This window comes from Sylvia atricapilla, chromosome 15, assembly GCF_009819655.1.
Source record: "Sylvia atricapilla isolate bSylAtr1 chromosome 15, bSylAtr1.pri, whole genome shotgun sequence".
Classification (NCBI taxonomy): domain Eukaryota; kingdom Metazoa; phylum Chordata; class Aves; order Passeriformes; family Sylviidae; genus Sylvia; species Sylvia atricapilla.
The window spans coordinates 13,814,066-13,830,487 of NC_089154.1; the positions used below are offsets into that span (position 1 = coordinate 13,814,066).

General features: G+C 38.7%; 1 protein-coding gene across 1 annotated transcript in view; it reads right to left on the bottom strand.

The window, feature by feature from the left end:
• LOC136368264 (uncharacterized) overlaps positions 1 to 16,422 on the bottom strand; it is a 70,571-nt gene that overhangs the window by 36,540 nt on the left and 17,609 nt on the right. Inside the window, exons 14-34 of the mRNA XM_066330410.1 lie at positions 14,957 to 15,115; positions 14,775 to 14,777; positions 14,083 to 14,201; positions 12,800 to 13,078; positions 11,598 to 11,753; positions 10,964 to 11,148; positions 10,044 to 10,226; positions 9,819 to 9,910; positions 9,462 to 9,631; positions 9,036 to 9,195; positions 8,183 to 8,262; positions 7,454 to 7,634; positions 6,246 to 6,401; positions 5,363 to 5,496; positions 5,111 to 5,269; positions 4,359 to 4,539; positions 3,686 to 3,897; positions 2,967 to 3,083; positions 1,947 to 2,086; positions 430 to 592; positions 232 to 318 (exon numbers count right to left, since the gene is read on the bottom strand). Of these exons, the coding sequence (XP_066186507.1) occupies positions 232 to 318; positions 430 to 592; positions 1,947 to 2,086; positions 2,967 to 3,083; positions 3,686 to 3,897; positions 4,359 to 4,539; positions 5,111 to 5,269; positions 5,363 to 5,496; positions 6,246 to 6,401; positions 7,454 to 7,634; positions 8,183 to 8,262; positions 9,036 to 9,195; positions 9,462 to 9,631; positions 9,819 to 9,910; positions 10,044 to 10,226; positions 10,964 to 11,148; positions 11,598 to 11,753; positions 12,800 to 13,078; positions 14,083 to 14,201; positions 14,775 to 14,777; positions 14,957 to 15,115 (3,116 nt within the window). The remainder of the gene's footprint in view (positions 1 to 231; positions 319 to 429; positions 593 to 1,946; positions 2,087 to 2,966; positions 3,084 to 3,685; positions 3,898 to 4,358; positions 4,540 to 5,110; positions 5,270 to 5,362; positions 5,497 to 6,245; positions 6,402 to 7,453; positions 7,635 to 8,182; positions 8,263 to 9,035; positions 9,196 to 9,461; positions 9,632 to 9,818; positions 9,911 to 10,043; positions 10,227 to 10,963; positions 11,149 to 11,597; positions 11,754 to 12,799; positions 13,079 to 14,082; positions 14,202 to 14,774; positions 14,778 to 14,956; positions 15,116 to 16,422) is intronic.

A 16,422-nucleotide genomic window follows, 5' to 3' on the forward strand; every position in this document is an offset into this window, starting at 1 on the left:
ATAATATTCTAAAAAAATATATGAAGTATTCTTATCATAAATTACTACACAACATATTATACAAAATTAAGGAGGTACCAAGGACATGATCACCCTCTGAATATTTTGGTTGCAGCAGCTACATGGCGAGGAACTAAAGGCCTATAGTAAGTGAGGTCTGAAAAGACAATAAAGTGTAAATAAACAGGAAATGAAGCTCTCCTGACTGAATCTAATGGGAAATTTACTCACATTTTGATGACTTAGAGTTAAAATGCACATTTCAACATCTTTGGGAAAAGTGCTGTAGTTATAAGGATGAGTTAAACCAGCACAGATCTAAAAAGAAGTTTGAGAGAAAATGCAAGGAACATAAGTAATATGCAGTAAACCACTCATTTGCAGATTGTTTTGGTGTATCAGACTAAATGAAGTTCTTAGATAACTCACATAGGGGTTTTCAGGTTGGTAACCAAGTATAAGAGTCTGAACTGTTTCCTCCACCTCGTTTATCAAAACTTTTGTTTCCATGAAATAGTGCTTTTGTTTTTTGTCAATAGTAAATGTCTCCTGCAGAAGGAAGCTCTGCAGAAAGGGCACTTTAAAAGGATGCCTGGAAAAAAGAACCCAAGAAATAAACGTAGTGTAATATATCTTAATAGACAACCACAAAAAGAAATCCTGCAGAGTTCAACTTGAACTCCAAAGTTAAGTTACCACCAAGTGTCAGGTAAAACACATAGGACCAGACATTGAAGAAACTACAGAGTATAATTACAACTTCATACAAACTCCACACACTAACCTGAATTTTGGATAGAGCTTCCATCTGAATTTGATAAATGACTGGAAGGTGCTGCTCTAAGATTGTGATATGCATAACCAGCACATATACCTTCAATAACTGCATGGCCAAGACTTCATTTCAAATAGGGACAGTGTCCAAAAGCTCCTGGTAGGTTTGAAAATCTCACCTATCCACATTTTGTGCTCTCTGTAGAAACAGTATCTACATGCCAAGAATTCTATGCAACGAATGTTCAGCTCTACACAACTCTAGGAGTAGTTTACTACTTAAGTGTAATGTTTTATGGACTTTATTAAATATTTCTGCACATTTACTTGGTCAGACCTCTTGTAAGCATGCACAAACCTTTATGAGCAGACACTGGAGCACCTTTATACATCTTAGAATATCTGGTACAGCTCCTCATTTACATATTTTTTTGCTGAAAAGACACCTCCTAGTATTTCAGTTATCTCTGAGCTGCACAGTGGCTCCTAAGGCAGCCTGTGCACTCCTGTTGGTGCTGCTGTGCCTTAAGAAAGCTGAGGTTTCCCCACAGGTGATCCAGATGTCTCTAAGCTGAGCATAGATTTTTACCAAGGCCTTCAGGCTGGGCTTCAGTAATGGATAATAAAGGGAGAAATTTCAGGGACAGCCAATATGTAGGAGCAGTGCATTCATTCTCATCGGAAAATGGAAACATATTCCAAAATCTAAACAAGACCATTTGTTACATGTTTTAAGAGGGTATCTCTGGCTTTAGAAGGGCGATATAATGCCTAAGGACTAGGAAAAAGGCACATGGATGGCCCAGACTATCTGAGCTGGATTTTGGAACTTCTCACCACATCCCAGTTTGGACACACCACAAATCCTGCTGTTTCAGGAAAGGAGGCTATATGCCTGGCTGAGCAGCCAGCAAACACATCACAGCACACAGGGTCTGCTGACAGCTTTGCTCACTGCCATTTCAACAAAGAGCCCAAAAGCTAACAGATGCAAATAAGCCCATGGAGCTGCTGTGCTTGAGCAAGTTCAGAGAGCCACACAGGACAAAGAATAGATTTTATGCATGTGGCACTCTCACTTTGTAAAGCCCAGAACATTTCCTAAGAGCATCAAGATGCACATTAAATTTAGGCCAAAACATTCTTAAAAGATTGAAATAAGAATACTAAACCTGAAATAGAGGGTTGCACGTTTTTGATAGAGCATCTTCTCCTTCCTCAGCTCTTTTATCTGACCTTCACACTGCAGTATGACAGGCAGACTTTTATAATCTCTCCATACAATCTTCACAGAAAAGTTTGTCTTCTTAGGCTGCACTCATGAGACCAAAACAGGAAAGGAAATTGCATCAGATTTACTGCATTCATATTCAAGAACCTCAATATGGAACCCATGTTGTACAACAAGCTGCAGGGAGGTTGTCACTTCCCAGATCAAACCATTTCTGCTGCAATTTAAGTCCAAATCTCCATTAATCTCACCGAGGACTAGAAGCGCCATCAGTAGAAAACTGACTCCAGCACAAGTCAAATGCCCCTTCACATATCACTTGAGTGTCACCTATTTGCAACATAAACAAACTCTGGTACATAAAAAACTGAACTGGATTTTCAAAACATGGAAAAAGCATTTTAAAAGCTATGTTTAGATAAAACATCTTTTTAAGACTTCCTGCAAGGTGTGAATGGATCCAAGTAACCGCTCAAAGTACCTCCTTGGAGGAGAAACTGCTGTTTACCCTTCCTGTGCCACAGACATCAAGCAAAGCAAAACTTATTTTAAGACTGGAAGGGATGTAGAGATTATAATAGCACATAAACCTGGGCTGCTACCATGCTCGCTAGCAGGCAAGAGATCCTGGTTCTCCAAGACAGAAGAATCTTCCACACCTCTCCTACATCTGCATCAAGCTGTGAGCAATCACATCTCCTGCTCTCTTTCTAGTCACGTTGTCCCTCTTCAAGCCTCTCCTCCCTGACTGACTCTCCGGGCTCCCCAATAGGTGAGAAGTACTCCAAACTTTACCACTCAAGTTTTTGTTTTCTTTTTGAACCTGGATTTGCACTGCAGCCCATCAAAACAGACAGAAATAGATGCAGTACTGGAAGGGTTTAAGTTTCAAAACTAGCAATAACATCTTTGAGGAAGGGAGTGCTGAATCAAAAAAATTGCTTTTGTTTTTCTTTCTCACCGTTGGCAGATTCTGATAGCTGGCTGTGAAGTTAAATTCCTCTTTTGTACTCTTTATCTTAAAGCAGAGAAGTTTGGCTCGTTCATTATTCTCCAACTGAATCTCATTCTTCACAAGCTGATTCCACAGAGAGATCATTTCACTGTGGCTGTGCAGAACATTCCTCCCAAAATGATTAACTGTGGATGCCTAGAAAAGCAAAGCCATTAGCCTGGCTGAGCCAGGACAGACACCATTCCACTGTGCACAGCACAGCACAGAGGTGACAGAATGATCATTTACAACAACTATTAGAAATGTGTGCCACCTTCTCCATTACCAAAATACTCCAAATTACTACACAGAGTTCCAAGTTTATTTTATCTCCTCCAAACTAGGGAGAGACAAAAAGCTGAATAGTTGATGAACACTTTTTTCTCTTTTGAGAATGTTTCTCACATTCCTCCAGAGCTATGCCTGAAGCAGTAGTGACCTAAGCAAGAACAGCTGATAAAAAGGAACATTTTAATTGCCAACATAAGTCAAATTGCATAGTGATAGAAGTCTACCACATTGCTTAATGCACAGCAGCTATGATGAAACCAGTTTTAAATATCTACTGCATAGCACAGTCTAAAATAAATTAGGAGGAAGCTTAGAAACCATAGAGTCAGGGCCCAGTGATAGCAGAGAGCCATGCCCCAAAAGCCATACACTCTGTGAAGCACCATGTCACCAACCTGCAGGTATGTGGTAGTTGGTGTGTAAATGTGAACTTTTCCTTCCTTCTCATTGCCTTGATCTTTATAGAACAGTTCCAGCACAAGGTCTTTAATGGAGAGAGCTTTTCCAGCTGTCAGCTCAGATGTCAGTAAATAAGCAGAGTGTTGAGGCTGGTGCAGTTTGTGAGCTGTGTACAGATAGAGCCATGGGGTGTCTATTTGGAACCCACCTGCAAGGGACATGTATTAAAGCTGACAGAAAAAAACAGATTTCAAACTACCTGGATTCTAACTCCATCTCAAAGCTGGTAAGATCCAGGGGTTGTAGAATGAAGCTAAAATGCTACTATCAACTTTTTCTCTTCCAATTGCTAAAATCTCTGGGTTGTATATAACAAAATTGATGTCCTTCACTAGTGTAAATGGAACTGCTGGAAAAGGCCAGCCAGGCTCTGATAGGTTAGAGATTTCAAAAACTGAGCTAGACAAAGGCACAACAGATGTGATCTACAGCTAGAAACAGTCCTGACTGGAGCAAGAAGCTGGGCTGGCCAACCTCCAGGGTCTCTCTTCTAACAAACATCTTTATCATTCTGTTGCAGTCACACAAAACTGCTCAGAAAAAACCTGGCAGCAGCTTCCAATGCCTGCTTTTCTAATCACAGATTGGAAATGGTTTGTGGTACTTCACCTTCCCACTTCTTCAGGCCATTTCTGGATGCATCCTTCCACTGCAGCCCAGCCACAAATGGTACATGGTCATTATACTGCACCTCGAAGTTGGTGCTGCTCTGCAAATACACCTGAGAGGTGTGCAAGTGCTGCAGCTGGGTTCTGTAATTCACCTGTTTTTCCAGGACTTGCACGGTAAACTGGAAAGGAAGTGAAGGAAATTAACATAAAAACAAGATCCCATTTTCAGGGCTGTATAAGTTACACACACAGAAGCAGGAAGGTCACAGCTTCTGCCTTTGCACATTTGCCATTCACTCTGTAGATTTTCATGCATGCTCACCAATTATAGACTGAGGTTTCTTTAATGCATTTGTTACAACTAGAGGAGATTCAAAAATAAAAATACTGTAATAGTTTGAGTTATTACAACCTGCACCCTCCTTTCACATTGTGTCAGCAAAGCACCTTTCATAAATCGTTACAACTCATTGTCTATGAGTTAACAATACAAAAAACTCAGACCAAATTACACACCAACTTTTCCAGTATTTGCAAAATTTTCTGCTAGCAAATGTCAGAAATCTCAGTGTCCTTGGGCTAAGACCTCACCTAGATCAAAATTAATAGGTCTGGGTACTTGCTTTATATTATTAGTACATACGGTATTTACGAAAAAAAGGTCAGAATAAAAAATATTTACAAAATTATTCTTAGTCTGTCTGTTCAATATTAGAAGTGAAGGTCTTACTTTTCAACCATCACTATTACCTCCATGAAATAGCTGACTACAGATGAACTGGAGCTGTTCTTAAAGGCTTGGCTGATCAGCAGTTTCTTCTTGTTGTTGACTTCATCCCAGTGTTTCCCATAGTTCACTTCCATCTGGGAGGAAATCCAAGATGCACTCACTTCATGTCTCAGGTGAACCTAAAGAAGAGGGCATTGCCTTTTTGCTGTGAGCTCCTCCTCACGTTAGAGCCCCGAGCAGAGGTGACACAGGGGTGCCCAGCTCAGACCCACCTGGTGGCTGTAGGTGGGAGCCTGCACACAGTGAAACTCATGGCCCAGCTCCAGTCTGTACAAGCCCCGAGCACCAGTCTCCACTTGAACCTTCTGCTGTGTGCTGCACTCGTGGCAAGGTTTTTTTGCCTCTCCTGTTCAAGTTAAATCACAAAGTTACCTATTGAAGTAAATCGGAATTAATCTTTCGAAATGTTAATAGTATAAATCTGGCACTGGCTTCAAGACTTCTGTGTTCCAGAAAATCAAAGTGAGATTTGTCTGTTTTTACAGCTGTATACTTGTCGATTTATCCTACAGATCCAAAGGAAAGCACAAACTTCATTACCTAAGCAGAATTTTACCTGGTTGAAGCAAAAACACTACAAACCAATCATGATCAAGCTTTGCAGCTACATAATCTCTGAAGGTGCAACAGAATTAGCATAAACATTCCCCTCATAGCATTCATCATGCTACTGAAAGGATTCAATACTTTGATATAACTGCTCTGATGTTCACCTGCTTTGTCCCACAAAATTAATGCAATTCCTGTATTGCTGCCAGGGCAGCACAGCCAGCTGCTTCCTAGAAACCACCCCTCACGTTATGCATGCAAACATCTAAAAACATAAATTAATTTGGAGCAATTCTCATTGAAAAAGTGATTTTTAATCAAATGATGGATATGCTTGTGAAAAGCCCATTTTAAAAAAATTTGGTTTTATACGCAAATGCAAAGAATAAATTTTATCCAACTGAAAAGAGAAAAACTCACTCCAGTTTCAGATCACAGTTTAAAAGTTAACTGAAATCTTTCTACTTTGTTCTAAACACAGAAGCAAATCTTATAGGAAAAATGAGTAATAGAGAAAACTCTTCCTTTCCCTGTTTCTCAGTGTACCTAGGAGCCCATATTTTATCTGCAGACCATGAGACCACAGTCCCTCATGCTGCTGGAGAAGAGCGACGGCGTGAACTCCAAGAACACCTGGAAGGTGAGTCTCCCCTTCCAACGAGTATTGTCTCAGCTTATTATCAACCTTCTTCTCCAGAAGTGCTACAGAAAGAAGAGAAATGATTATGCAGTGGTAGAATTTGAAGTTTCTTCAGCTAGTCAAAGGAATACTACAGTGGGGGAGACCAAAAGGGCATTCAGTCTCTCCACCACGATGAGCTCTCTGTGAAGTGAACAGATAAAAAGACACAAAGCTGGATGTTCAGCGTCATTCTCCATCTCCACAGACAACCTGCTTCAAGCTGATTGAAATGCATCCAGCCAAAGCTGCTTCTCAAAGGAAATCAATTTGGACAGGCAGATCTTTTAATTAACTAAGCCCTAACATGTGAACATGTGGATGTTCTCCTCTACATAAGTCTGAGCAAGGCTGTGGCTCTGCAGCAGCACAACTGGTGCAGCCAAGTTCTGAGGTGCTGGGAGTTTGAAATCAGACCAGAACTGGCTTGGATGCAGTCACTGACAATCCATGTGAAAGCTAAAGATGAAAACGTCACCAAAAGATCACCTCCCAAAAAACAAACTGCCCTCTGCATTCCTTAAAGGTTAGTTCTGTTTGAAAGTACTCTGTAACCTTGTGACATTTCAGTCAAAAATGAGAGCCTTAGATATAAACTGCTGGTTTATTTCATTGTATTATTTTAATTTTAATGTATTGATATTTTACAAATATTAAAGCTCTCTTTCTGATACTTTCTCTGGTATTTTTCTCTTAGCTTATTTGTGAGAAAAAAAGTCTTCAAGATTTTCAGAGAAGCAGGTCTCAAGAGACAATAGCTACAAATATGTGTCTCTGCATTGTTTTGTACTAAAAAAAGTAAAAAACAGCTGGGCTTTTTGGCATGTTTTTGTTAAGTAATTCCTTGTATCTTATTTCCTCCACACTTTTCAACAGTAATTCAAAATAGACTTTTATTTTAGAATTTCTTTTATTCTGAAATATATATTTTGTATTAATTTATGCAGGACAGTCATTTTAAAAAAGCAGTCTTTATGGATTTGAAAGGAATTTCAGGAAGAACTGTCCAAAACCAGGCAACCCTAACAAATAACAGCTCCAGAACTTATATGGCAAATACTTACTGTCCTCTAACCTGAAAGAAATGCAGCATCCTTCAACAAATTATTCAGAGATAGTGAAAAAGCTATCTTCTTGCCAAGCTGTTTAGTGATGTTTCCTGACAGAATGATAGGGCTGCTTTGCTTTATCAGCTTTACCTCCAGCTGGGTCATGTATCTCTGCTCCCCGCTCAGCATCTGCAAATCGGCCATTCCCTAGACCAAACAAACAAATCAAAAACCAAACCCCAAGCCATTCAACAACATAAGTCTTAAGAAACAATAGTATAGAAATGAGATGAGAGGAGGAAGAAAAGACATGTTTATATATATATATATATATATATATATATATATATATATATATATATAAACAACAAACCTTCCACACCCCACAAAGCCTAAAACTTGCCATTGATAAATAACAGGAAGCAAGGATGGATTTGTTTTCCCAGCTACACAGAAGTCACAGTAGTGCAAGATGCTACCTCCTTCAGCTGCTTCTGGTTTCAGGACTGAAATCACTACCAATGTTGCAATACAAGGGCAGAAATTATAGAGTGTTACTGAAAATATTTGCAGTCTCACAGATTTAGGTTGAAATTCAGCACTGAGTCTATCTCAAAAGTAGGTAATAAGGAGAACTGGTAATTGATGGATTGACACAAAACTGTTTTTCATATGTGTACTTTCACTGCCTTTCTTTTCTGTGCTCTAATGTAAGTATTTGTCCTAGAATGAGAGATCATGAAATGCAAACATACCTTAATGTAATACACATCTCTGTCATCCACTATCAGCTCCAGGTGCCCAACTCGGGAATTTTTAGAAAACTCAATCCTCCCTTGGAGAGAAAGAAAGCTCTTTACTTTTTCTTTCTCTAATCAGTGATGTTTCATAAGATGTACTTGAAATGATAGTTGTTATAAACAGTAGATATAGAGAGATTTATAACATAATAAATATCAGCTCAAAGGATAAAAGTTAGGATCAGAACTTACAAAGGCATTTTGCTAAGTGTCTTCAGAATGAACAAGTAACTTTGAAAGGATATTCTGAGGAGAATTATTGAGAAGAGGCAATGAAGCTGTCTCCAACAAAACCAGCTTAGCTCTGGAACTGATTTATGCCCTTCCTTTAGGCCTGTGCTAAAACTTGTAACTTGTGTTGTTCTACAAAATGCATGGTGATATCACAGTCAGTACTTCATTGATTTACCAACACAACTTCAGCTCATAACTAACAGAACACAGCAAACTGAAACAGTAATGTTCAGCATATGTAAAAGATGTCAGAACAACCCACCATGTTCTTTAGCCCTCATTTCATCAATCCTGGTAACAGCTTTCTAACATGACTTTATGAACCAGGTACTGAACCTCTGACTGTGCAAAATATCTTAACCGTCTTAACCAAGACTTAAAAAGTCTTAACCAAGATGCAAACCCCACTGGGAATGGGTGCTACCTAAAGCAGTAAACTGAACAGTTATCCCATAATAATGTAGTTTCAGCATTGGATTAGTGAGTGAAATACACTGATATTTCTCAGTTAATTGTAATGAAGTTCTCCTAACTGATATTAGCTGATGACCAGGCTCTTAGTTGAAAACCTTACCATCAATCTCAATTTTTTTCTTAGGCTGTATAAATTGGATTCTGAATTTCTTCTGTGGGACACTAAAACTTAGGTCAACACCAACATCTCTTTTCAAGTCTGACTTTGGAGTCCCAATGAAGAAGTGAAAGACAGCTTCATTTGGGATCCATGAATTCTCCTGAAAGAAAGAAGTGATAACCACATTATTCTTTGGCACACCATTTACAAAACAATCTCTCACACTGAGACAACGGATTGTGTGTGCTGTTCTGTAGATAAAAAGAGCACACACCTCCTGTCAGCACCAGCCATTTGTGTTCAACGGATCTTCCCACTGCACTGGGAATGGAATGAATAATAACCTAGAACCTGGAATTCATACACCACTCTGTCACCAGAACAGCCAACTGAAAGCAAAGCCAGAGTCCAGCGTGCCAGTGGTACCTGAGCCATGTAGTTATAGGCAGCTTCCACCACATACTGCTGCAGGCCTCTGTCTTGCTTAGTTAATGTCACAGCCACTCTCAGAGGTCCAGGGAAGGGGAAAAACAACCCACTGGCTGGGTCAGGATAGGACATTTCAGAACACAACTGCCAGCCAATAATCTCAGACACTGGTGAAAGACAAGAGTTGAATGTTCAGTTAGAATGGCAAGCAAAGAAAACATGAAAATGAACATTGCACCGTAGACCATATTATTTTAGAAATAATATGTGAAAAAAGAAAGTATACTGAATAAAATTACCTGTAACAGATATTTCAGAATGCCTTTCTAAGACAAACAAAACAGCTGGACTCACCTTCCTCCCTAGTGCAAGATCTGGTTTCTGTGTGGTCTTGGAAGACATCTATATCTTCTGTCTCATCCACCATTCTGAAGTAGAGTTTAGAGCTACAACCAGGATTATGAACAACAACTTAAAGCCAATTCTGCTAAATTTAGAGCAATATTTAAATAAAATTCTCAGTTATATCCAAGAAAGTTAATAGTTACTGTTTTTGAAGATGCCCTTGCTTAATCTTACCTGAAATTAATTATCTCCATAGATTCTTCTGGAGTGTTCAAGAAAAGTTTGAGCTCTTTCCCTTTCTTCACCTGGATTCCCCCATCAAGACTAGTAGATGTCCTCACTCCTGTCAACCACTTTAGGCCAGCTTGTCCCAGAGTCCCCACAATTCCCATTTGGACAGAAAGCTGGACAAATGCACTGTTGAAAAATCATGCACATTTCCTTCTATGAAATGCAATTTCTTTTTAAAGCACTTAATTTAATCCTCTTCAATAAATACACAGCATTTGATGCTGTAACATAATATATTCTATTATTAAAATCACAAACTATTTTGTTTCAGGAAATAACTGAAAAGATTGCATTTACATTGACACACACTTTCTCACATGAATTATAGCTTAACTGTATCTCCTAAGGAGGGGATTTGAATGCAGATTTCAGCATGAAATACTGAGAAAGGGAAAGCAAATAGAACTGAGTATTACAGGGCAAGTTTCTCTCTGTCTGTACAGCACTTAGTGAAGTTTAGTATTGTATTCAATATGTACAAAATCTAAAATAGCCAGGTAAGGAAACAGAGGGTTAAATCCTCCACTGGCTTGTACATCCATAACCTGTAACAGCACGTTTAATCCTGAGAAAAATCCACTTGTCACAGGTAAAGCATTCAAAAAATCATCTGCAGGCAAGAATTGAGGAGTTTGATGTAGAGATAGGGAGGAATAGTCAGCTTAAAGCAGAGTTCAAAATCAGGCAGGACAGGAAAGCACTGCGGCCTTTACACCATGGCAACCATCAACAGAAGGTTCATGACTGCTTTTGTTCTTCAGGAATCTCCTAAATAATTAACAGGCATTCACACAAAACTTTCACATCAGGAATTGCTACTTTACATCAGGGACACGTGAAAGAGACACATTTGCAGTTAATACCTTGGCTTGATATATCCATTTAGAAAGAAATTGGACTGCTGTTTGAAATCTGCATTCCCTTTGATTTTCACATTGATTGCTGCTGAGGCATTGACTGCCAACTGAACAGGAAAACCTGAAATTGCTGGAAACTGCAGTTCTTCAGTGGCCAAACTCATCCTTTTATTAAATTGGACCTCCTGCCCCTGTGGGGAACAAAACACAAACACAACCCAGAATTTTATTTTGCATAATAGAGTTAGCATTCAAGAATTTTTACAGATATAACTTTTGACTGCATCGTCTATTGTAAAAGTGTTTCTACCTGAGGTGACCTAGAACATAAAGAAGAAAGCAGCCCAAACCTGCCTATGCCCACGGCATGAGACAGACACCAGTCTTACTCCAGTTTAAAAAAGAACTTGTATTTAAGCATGCATGGATTTGAATGAGAAAAGAAAGAGGTTAAAACTATTAGACAGCAGAACAATTCTCTGCCTAATGAACTGAATGCTGTTTAAACCAAATATATGCTGGTGTCTTTTAGGGTTCAATTTCAGAGAAACAACATGTAATATTTTGTATCTTTTACATATCTGTCAGAAAACAGTTTCTCAAGATATTAATTTCAAATAGAAAAAAGGTTTCCTTTTACCTTCAGAAGTTTGACGGCCAACTCAGCCAGATTCAAGGAATAATGTTTCATTTGTTTTCTTAAATCATCACAATCTAAAAAGCTAAGTTCATTTCCAAAGATTTTCATGCTTAGCTCACATTTCAGTGCCTCCTTTCTTACTGTTCTCTCAGTGAACTAACATGATAAAAAAAAGAGAAATCAAAGGGAACGGTGTTATAATTTCCTTTCAAACTCACAATTCACAATTCCTCAATGCAGGCTACCCTATTAGTAAAGAAACATAAGGCTCCCGTTTACAAGTACTTTGGAGACCATTTAGGACCCTGGATTAGTAGTTGTTCTATCCAGCCACACTTCAGTCCATAGCACACAAAAATAATCCTAAACAGCACACAAGCTGGCTGTCACTATGGACACTGGTCATATCCAGTCAAGGCGACAGCCAAAGAGAAGTATTGCAATACAGACCCACAAACAGCTGAAGCTTTGAAAAGTACAATCCCAAAACAATATTAGGGATGCCTTGATTGCTAAATAAACTGCTAGGGAGTAAAAATTTTAGATTTTCTGTTCTTACAATACTATGATACCACAGCAACACATGATCATGAGCTGACTCCTATAAGAAGAAATCCTAAGAAGATGAGTCCAAGAAGAGAGCTGATCTAAGACAAACCAAATGATCACACTCTCTGAATTTTCCAGCTAATACATCAACAGTTGAAGTAATTCTCAGAGCTTTCCTGTTATGTACATTAAACATAAAGCTCTCTCCAAAAACGAGTAAATTCACAAAGCATCAATGTAACATCTGCCATCAAACTGGGAAGTCAGATTGCAAACAACACGACTCAGGAACTCAACATCAAGCAGCTGTTTACAGTGACGCAGCAGTCAACAGACAAAAGGACACCAGCATAAAGAGACCAGAGCTCAAAATAATGAGAGGAAGCACAAAACACAGGCAACATAATCCCAAGGCTGAGTGTCATTGTTTTGAGACAATAAAACAATCTGAAAAAAACCCCCCTGAATATCTGGCTCTTTGCTGCTCAGTATTTTCTGCAGCAGTTAAATTCTCTGCAAGGGAGCAGAACGAGTTACACGTGCTTTATGCAGAGGAGCCACAGTAATCCAGAGCACTTGACCAACGTGAGATGGAGCCCTGTGTTTCACTGGGAAATGCCATTAATTTTTCCAAGATCTTCAGATTCAGTTACCTTATTGACTAACTCGTTCATCTTACTGTATTTTCTACTGAGACAATTTTGGTTTGTTTTTCTCAGCTTTGGCTTGCCAGACTTGCTCACAAGAGGATCAGTGGTATATTGCTTCAAAGTCGGGTTCCTCTGCTTGACTTTCTCTGCTGTTTCCACTGGAGTTTCTGTCTTGTGGTTTCCTTCCTTAGTGTTTCCAAAAAAATACTCACTGAAAGTAGAGGATTTCGGCCCAAAACCCTTCTCTAGGAGAGCTTCAGCATTCTCCAATCGTACACCAACCTAGTGAAAAGTATGCAGCAGTGAAAAGCCTAACAGTGACACATACAGGCCACGGCCAGTTCTAAAGCAGAAAATCAAATATACAACCAGATGTAACAAAAGATCTGGCAAGTAAGATCATAGTAGTCTACAAAGTTTAGCATTTTACCTCCTTCAGCATTCAATATTGGATATTTCAGTATTAAATTTTCCCATAAAAATTAGATATGTAAAGCTCAGTCCAAAATGAAAATCCTTTTTCATTCAGGTACTGCAGCTCATTTACACCATGATAGGCCAGAACGGGAGACTGCTATTTTGGCACCTTAAAAACCATAGTTTGGCTGGAAAACACTGACACAGCCTTTTCATGCTCTGAAATAAGATTCTGTTTGGAAGTTTGCATAAAACAGAATCACTAACACACATAAAGCCAGAGTACGTGGCACTGAAAAACAAATTTTGTTCCTTTGCAAGCTTAAACTTGAGCTCTGAAGGCTACATTAAATAGTTTCTTTCTTTCATGTGCACATTGTTACCTGGCACAGCAGGTAAAGATGATGAGGTCACAGGCAGGTCACTGAAATGTCCCAAGCACTGGATGCTGAATGACACTAGAACAGGGACTTCAGCTAAGTACAAATGAGTCTCTCTGTATTAATGGAATGGTGGACCCAAGCCAATCCATTTTTCACTGTACATCAAGAAAAGGAATCTTACTGATTCTCCTGAACAGGAGCTAGAGCAGTGTCTCAGGAATCACTGATTTTAATGTTTCATTTGAATCAACAAAAGCTGAGTATAAGCCATGTTCCCAGTGCATGGCACTAACAGAGTGACAGTGCTTTTATTTGACTAAGCCCATCACACAGAGGACTCACCAGTCTGAGGAAACAGCAGCGAAAAGCACATTTTACTAAAGGAACTGCAACAGGAAAACAGAAAATGCTTTGTATTTCAATACACCAAGTGTCACTTGACGAGGGGGATAAACACCCTCCCAATTAAAAAATCCATAAACTTGCCTCCAGGAGATTTATAGCCTGTCCCATAAAGTGAACAGTGAAATTTGTCATGACTGATCGTGGTAGAAAAGATGCAGGAGAAAAGACCACTGATGCCTCCATATTTGCACCTGCACCAGCTGCAATGGAAAACAGATGTCTGTCAGCTGGAGATCAGCTTTCTCATGTACTTTTCAAAATTCATAATTCTTTGGAAAACTGTTTCTCCACTCAATAAGAAGATGGTGAATGAAACATTGTCAATAAGTGAAACTATTTGACTTTTTAATACAGCAAAGACATTACTGTAAGTAACTTCCATCTACTGGATTTCAATATTTACTGGGTATTACTGGGTTTTATCTCACTAACATCAAAAGGAAAGTATTTATAATACATAAGATATATATGCACTGGAGGAAATGGACAGAAAATCAAAATGTAACACTGAAAAACATCACCTAGTATTTTCACTGAAAACAAACGAACAGATAGTAAACCAGGAAGGAACTAGTTCGACTCTTTCCTTATACCAAAGGCAGCAGATGAATCAGGAGAAGAAAAAACATCCCAGTCCCATGTTGCTGCAAAGGAAGTTCACTAAGGAAGGAATTAAAAGCTGATGTTCACAAAAATAATCTTAAATGCTCATTGGTTCCTAGCCTCCTCTATCAGAAGAGGCAGAAGTGCACAGTATCTGGTTTGCTGGAAACACACTTCATATGTTCCAGTTAAGGTCAAAGAAGAATCAAGCTTACATTTGCATATTTGGGTAGTATTGGATCATAAAAATCAAAGTTCTCAGGACTTTAAAATATGTAAAGGGTCAGAAAATCCATGTGGGATGTTAATAATCCATGTGCTACCATGTATTAAGATCTAAGACTTCACATACCTGAGTGAAAGGTGACATCAGAGTATGAAGAGTATTTCCATGTCTCCCAGTCAAAATCTTTACTGAGGATTTCATCAGGAATAGAATCTCGAAGGTGCTCCTTCAGCGGATCATCTGTCTCCAGGAGCTGAGAAAGATGACTCCAAACAAAGGAGCCCACTAAAATTCAACCAAAAAAAGCATGTGGAAATCAGAGAAAAATTATAAGAATCTTAAAAACAGATACAGGAAATTTTTATTTTTATACCACCATTCCCCTGACCACAACAGAATCCATTCATTATCAGCATGATTAAAATCAGTCTGATGTACCTACTGCAACAGCATATCAAATTTAAAAAAAAAAAAAAAAAAAAAAAAAAAAAAAAAAAAAAGCACATACAACTAAACAATTGTAATTCAGAATTAGTATTTCTGCACGACACTGTGGAGTCCCAGTTTGGCCATGTATGTTCTGTGTTGTGGGGGGCAAATATTTCCTATATGCTCTGGAGTGTGGTTCCTAAATAGAGGCATTTTTGTCTCCTAAAGATACAAGATATTAGGCTCCAGTGCCAGATCAATGCACAGACACTGAATACTGATGTAACTGCATTTTTTACAACACAACTTCTTTTTTTTTCAAATTTCATTTTCTGAATGTGGAACTAAGAATTAACATGTGCCGTATATGCCTTCAAACCACTTGTTATTCAAAAATGTATCATATAAATTATTTCGCTGTCACACCAACAAAAGAAAGAAATTAAGAATACTCCTGAGTACTGCATTAAATTGTTTGAAACATCTAACATTTTGGATGGACTTGTAGAGCTCCTTCATAAATCTGACAAATTAAATGTTCTTTATGGAGCCACCAGCAGGAGTCACTGAGGGTACACCTTGACAGGATTTTGGACGTGGATGCAATTTCTCTCTGTCTGAAGAGAGAGGAATGAGTGCTCTCCAGACCACATCAGCAGGTGAACACAACACTGAGCCTGAACTCACAATCACTGCAGGATACACTGGTCTGGACAAAACATCCTGGGAAAATGGAAACCAGCCCCAAGGCAGAGCTGGCCAGGATCCAGACACAGTGCACACAGAGACTCTTTCATTTTCCTACAGATGTTTGCTTCTTCTTGACAGATGCAAATGCAAGGGATTAGTCTAGAGGTATCCTTCACTGAAGGTGTAGAATATTTCTTTAGAATATTGCAACTTTTTTTTTTGCCACTCGCTTCTTTCTCAACAAAATGCAATTTGCCATCATCCATTCATATTTCTAATGTACTGAGCATCAAAGCTCTTCCATACATCCTTCTCAGGAGCCTTCAGTGAATGAAATGCTGCCAGCAGAAGGGATTAATTCTATGAAAAGTCAGTCCTTACTGACTATTACTAAACTAACAGTATCACAATTTCAACATAAAATGTCACAATCATACAAACAATAATTTAGAAACGATCTATAAAGCATTGAG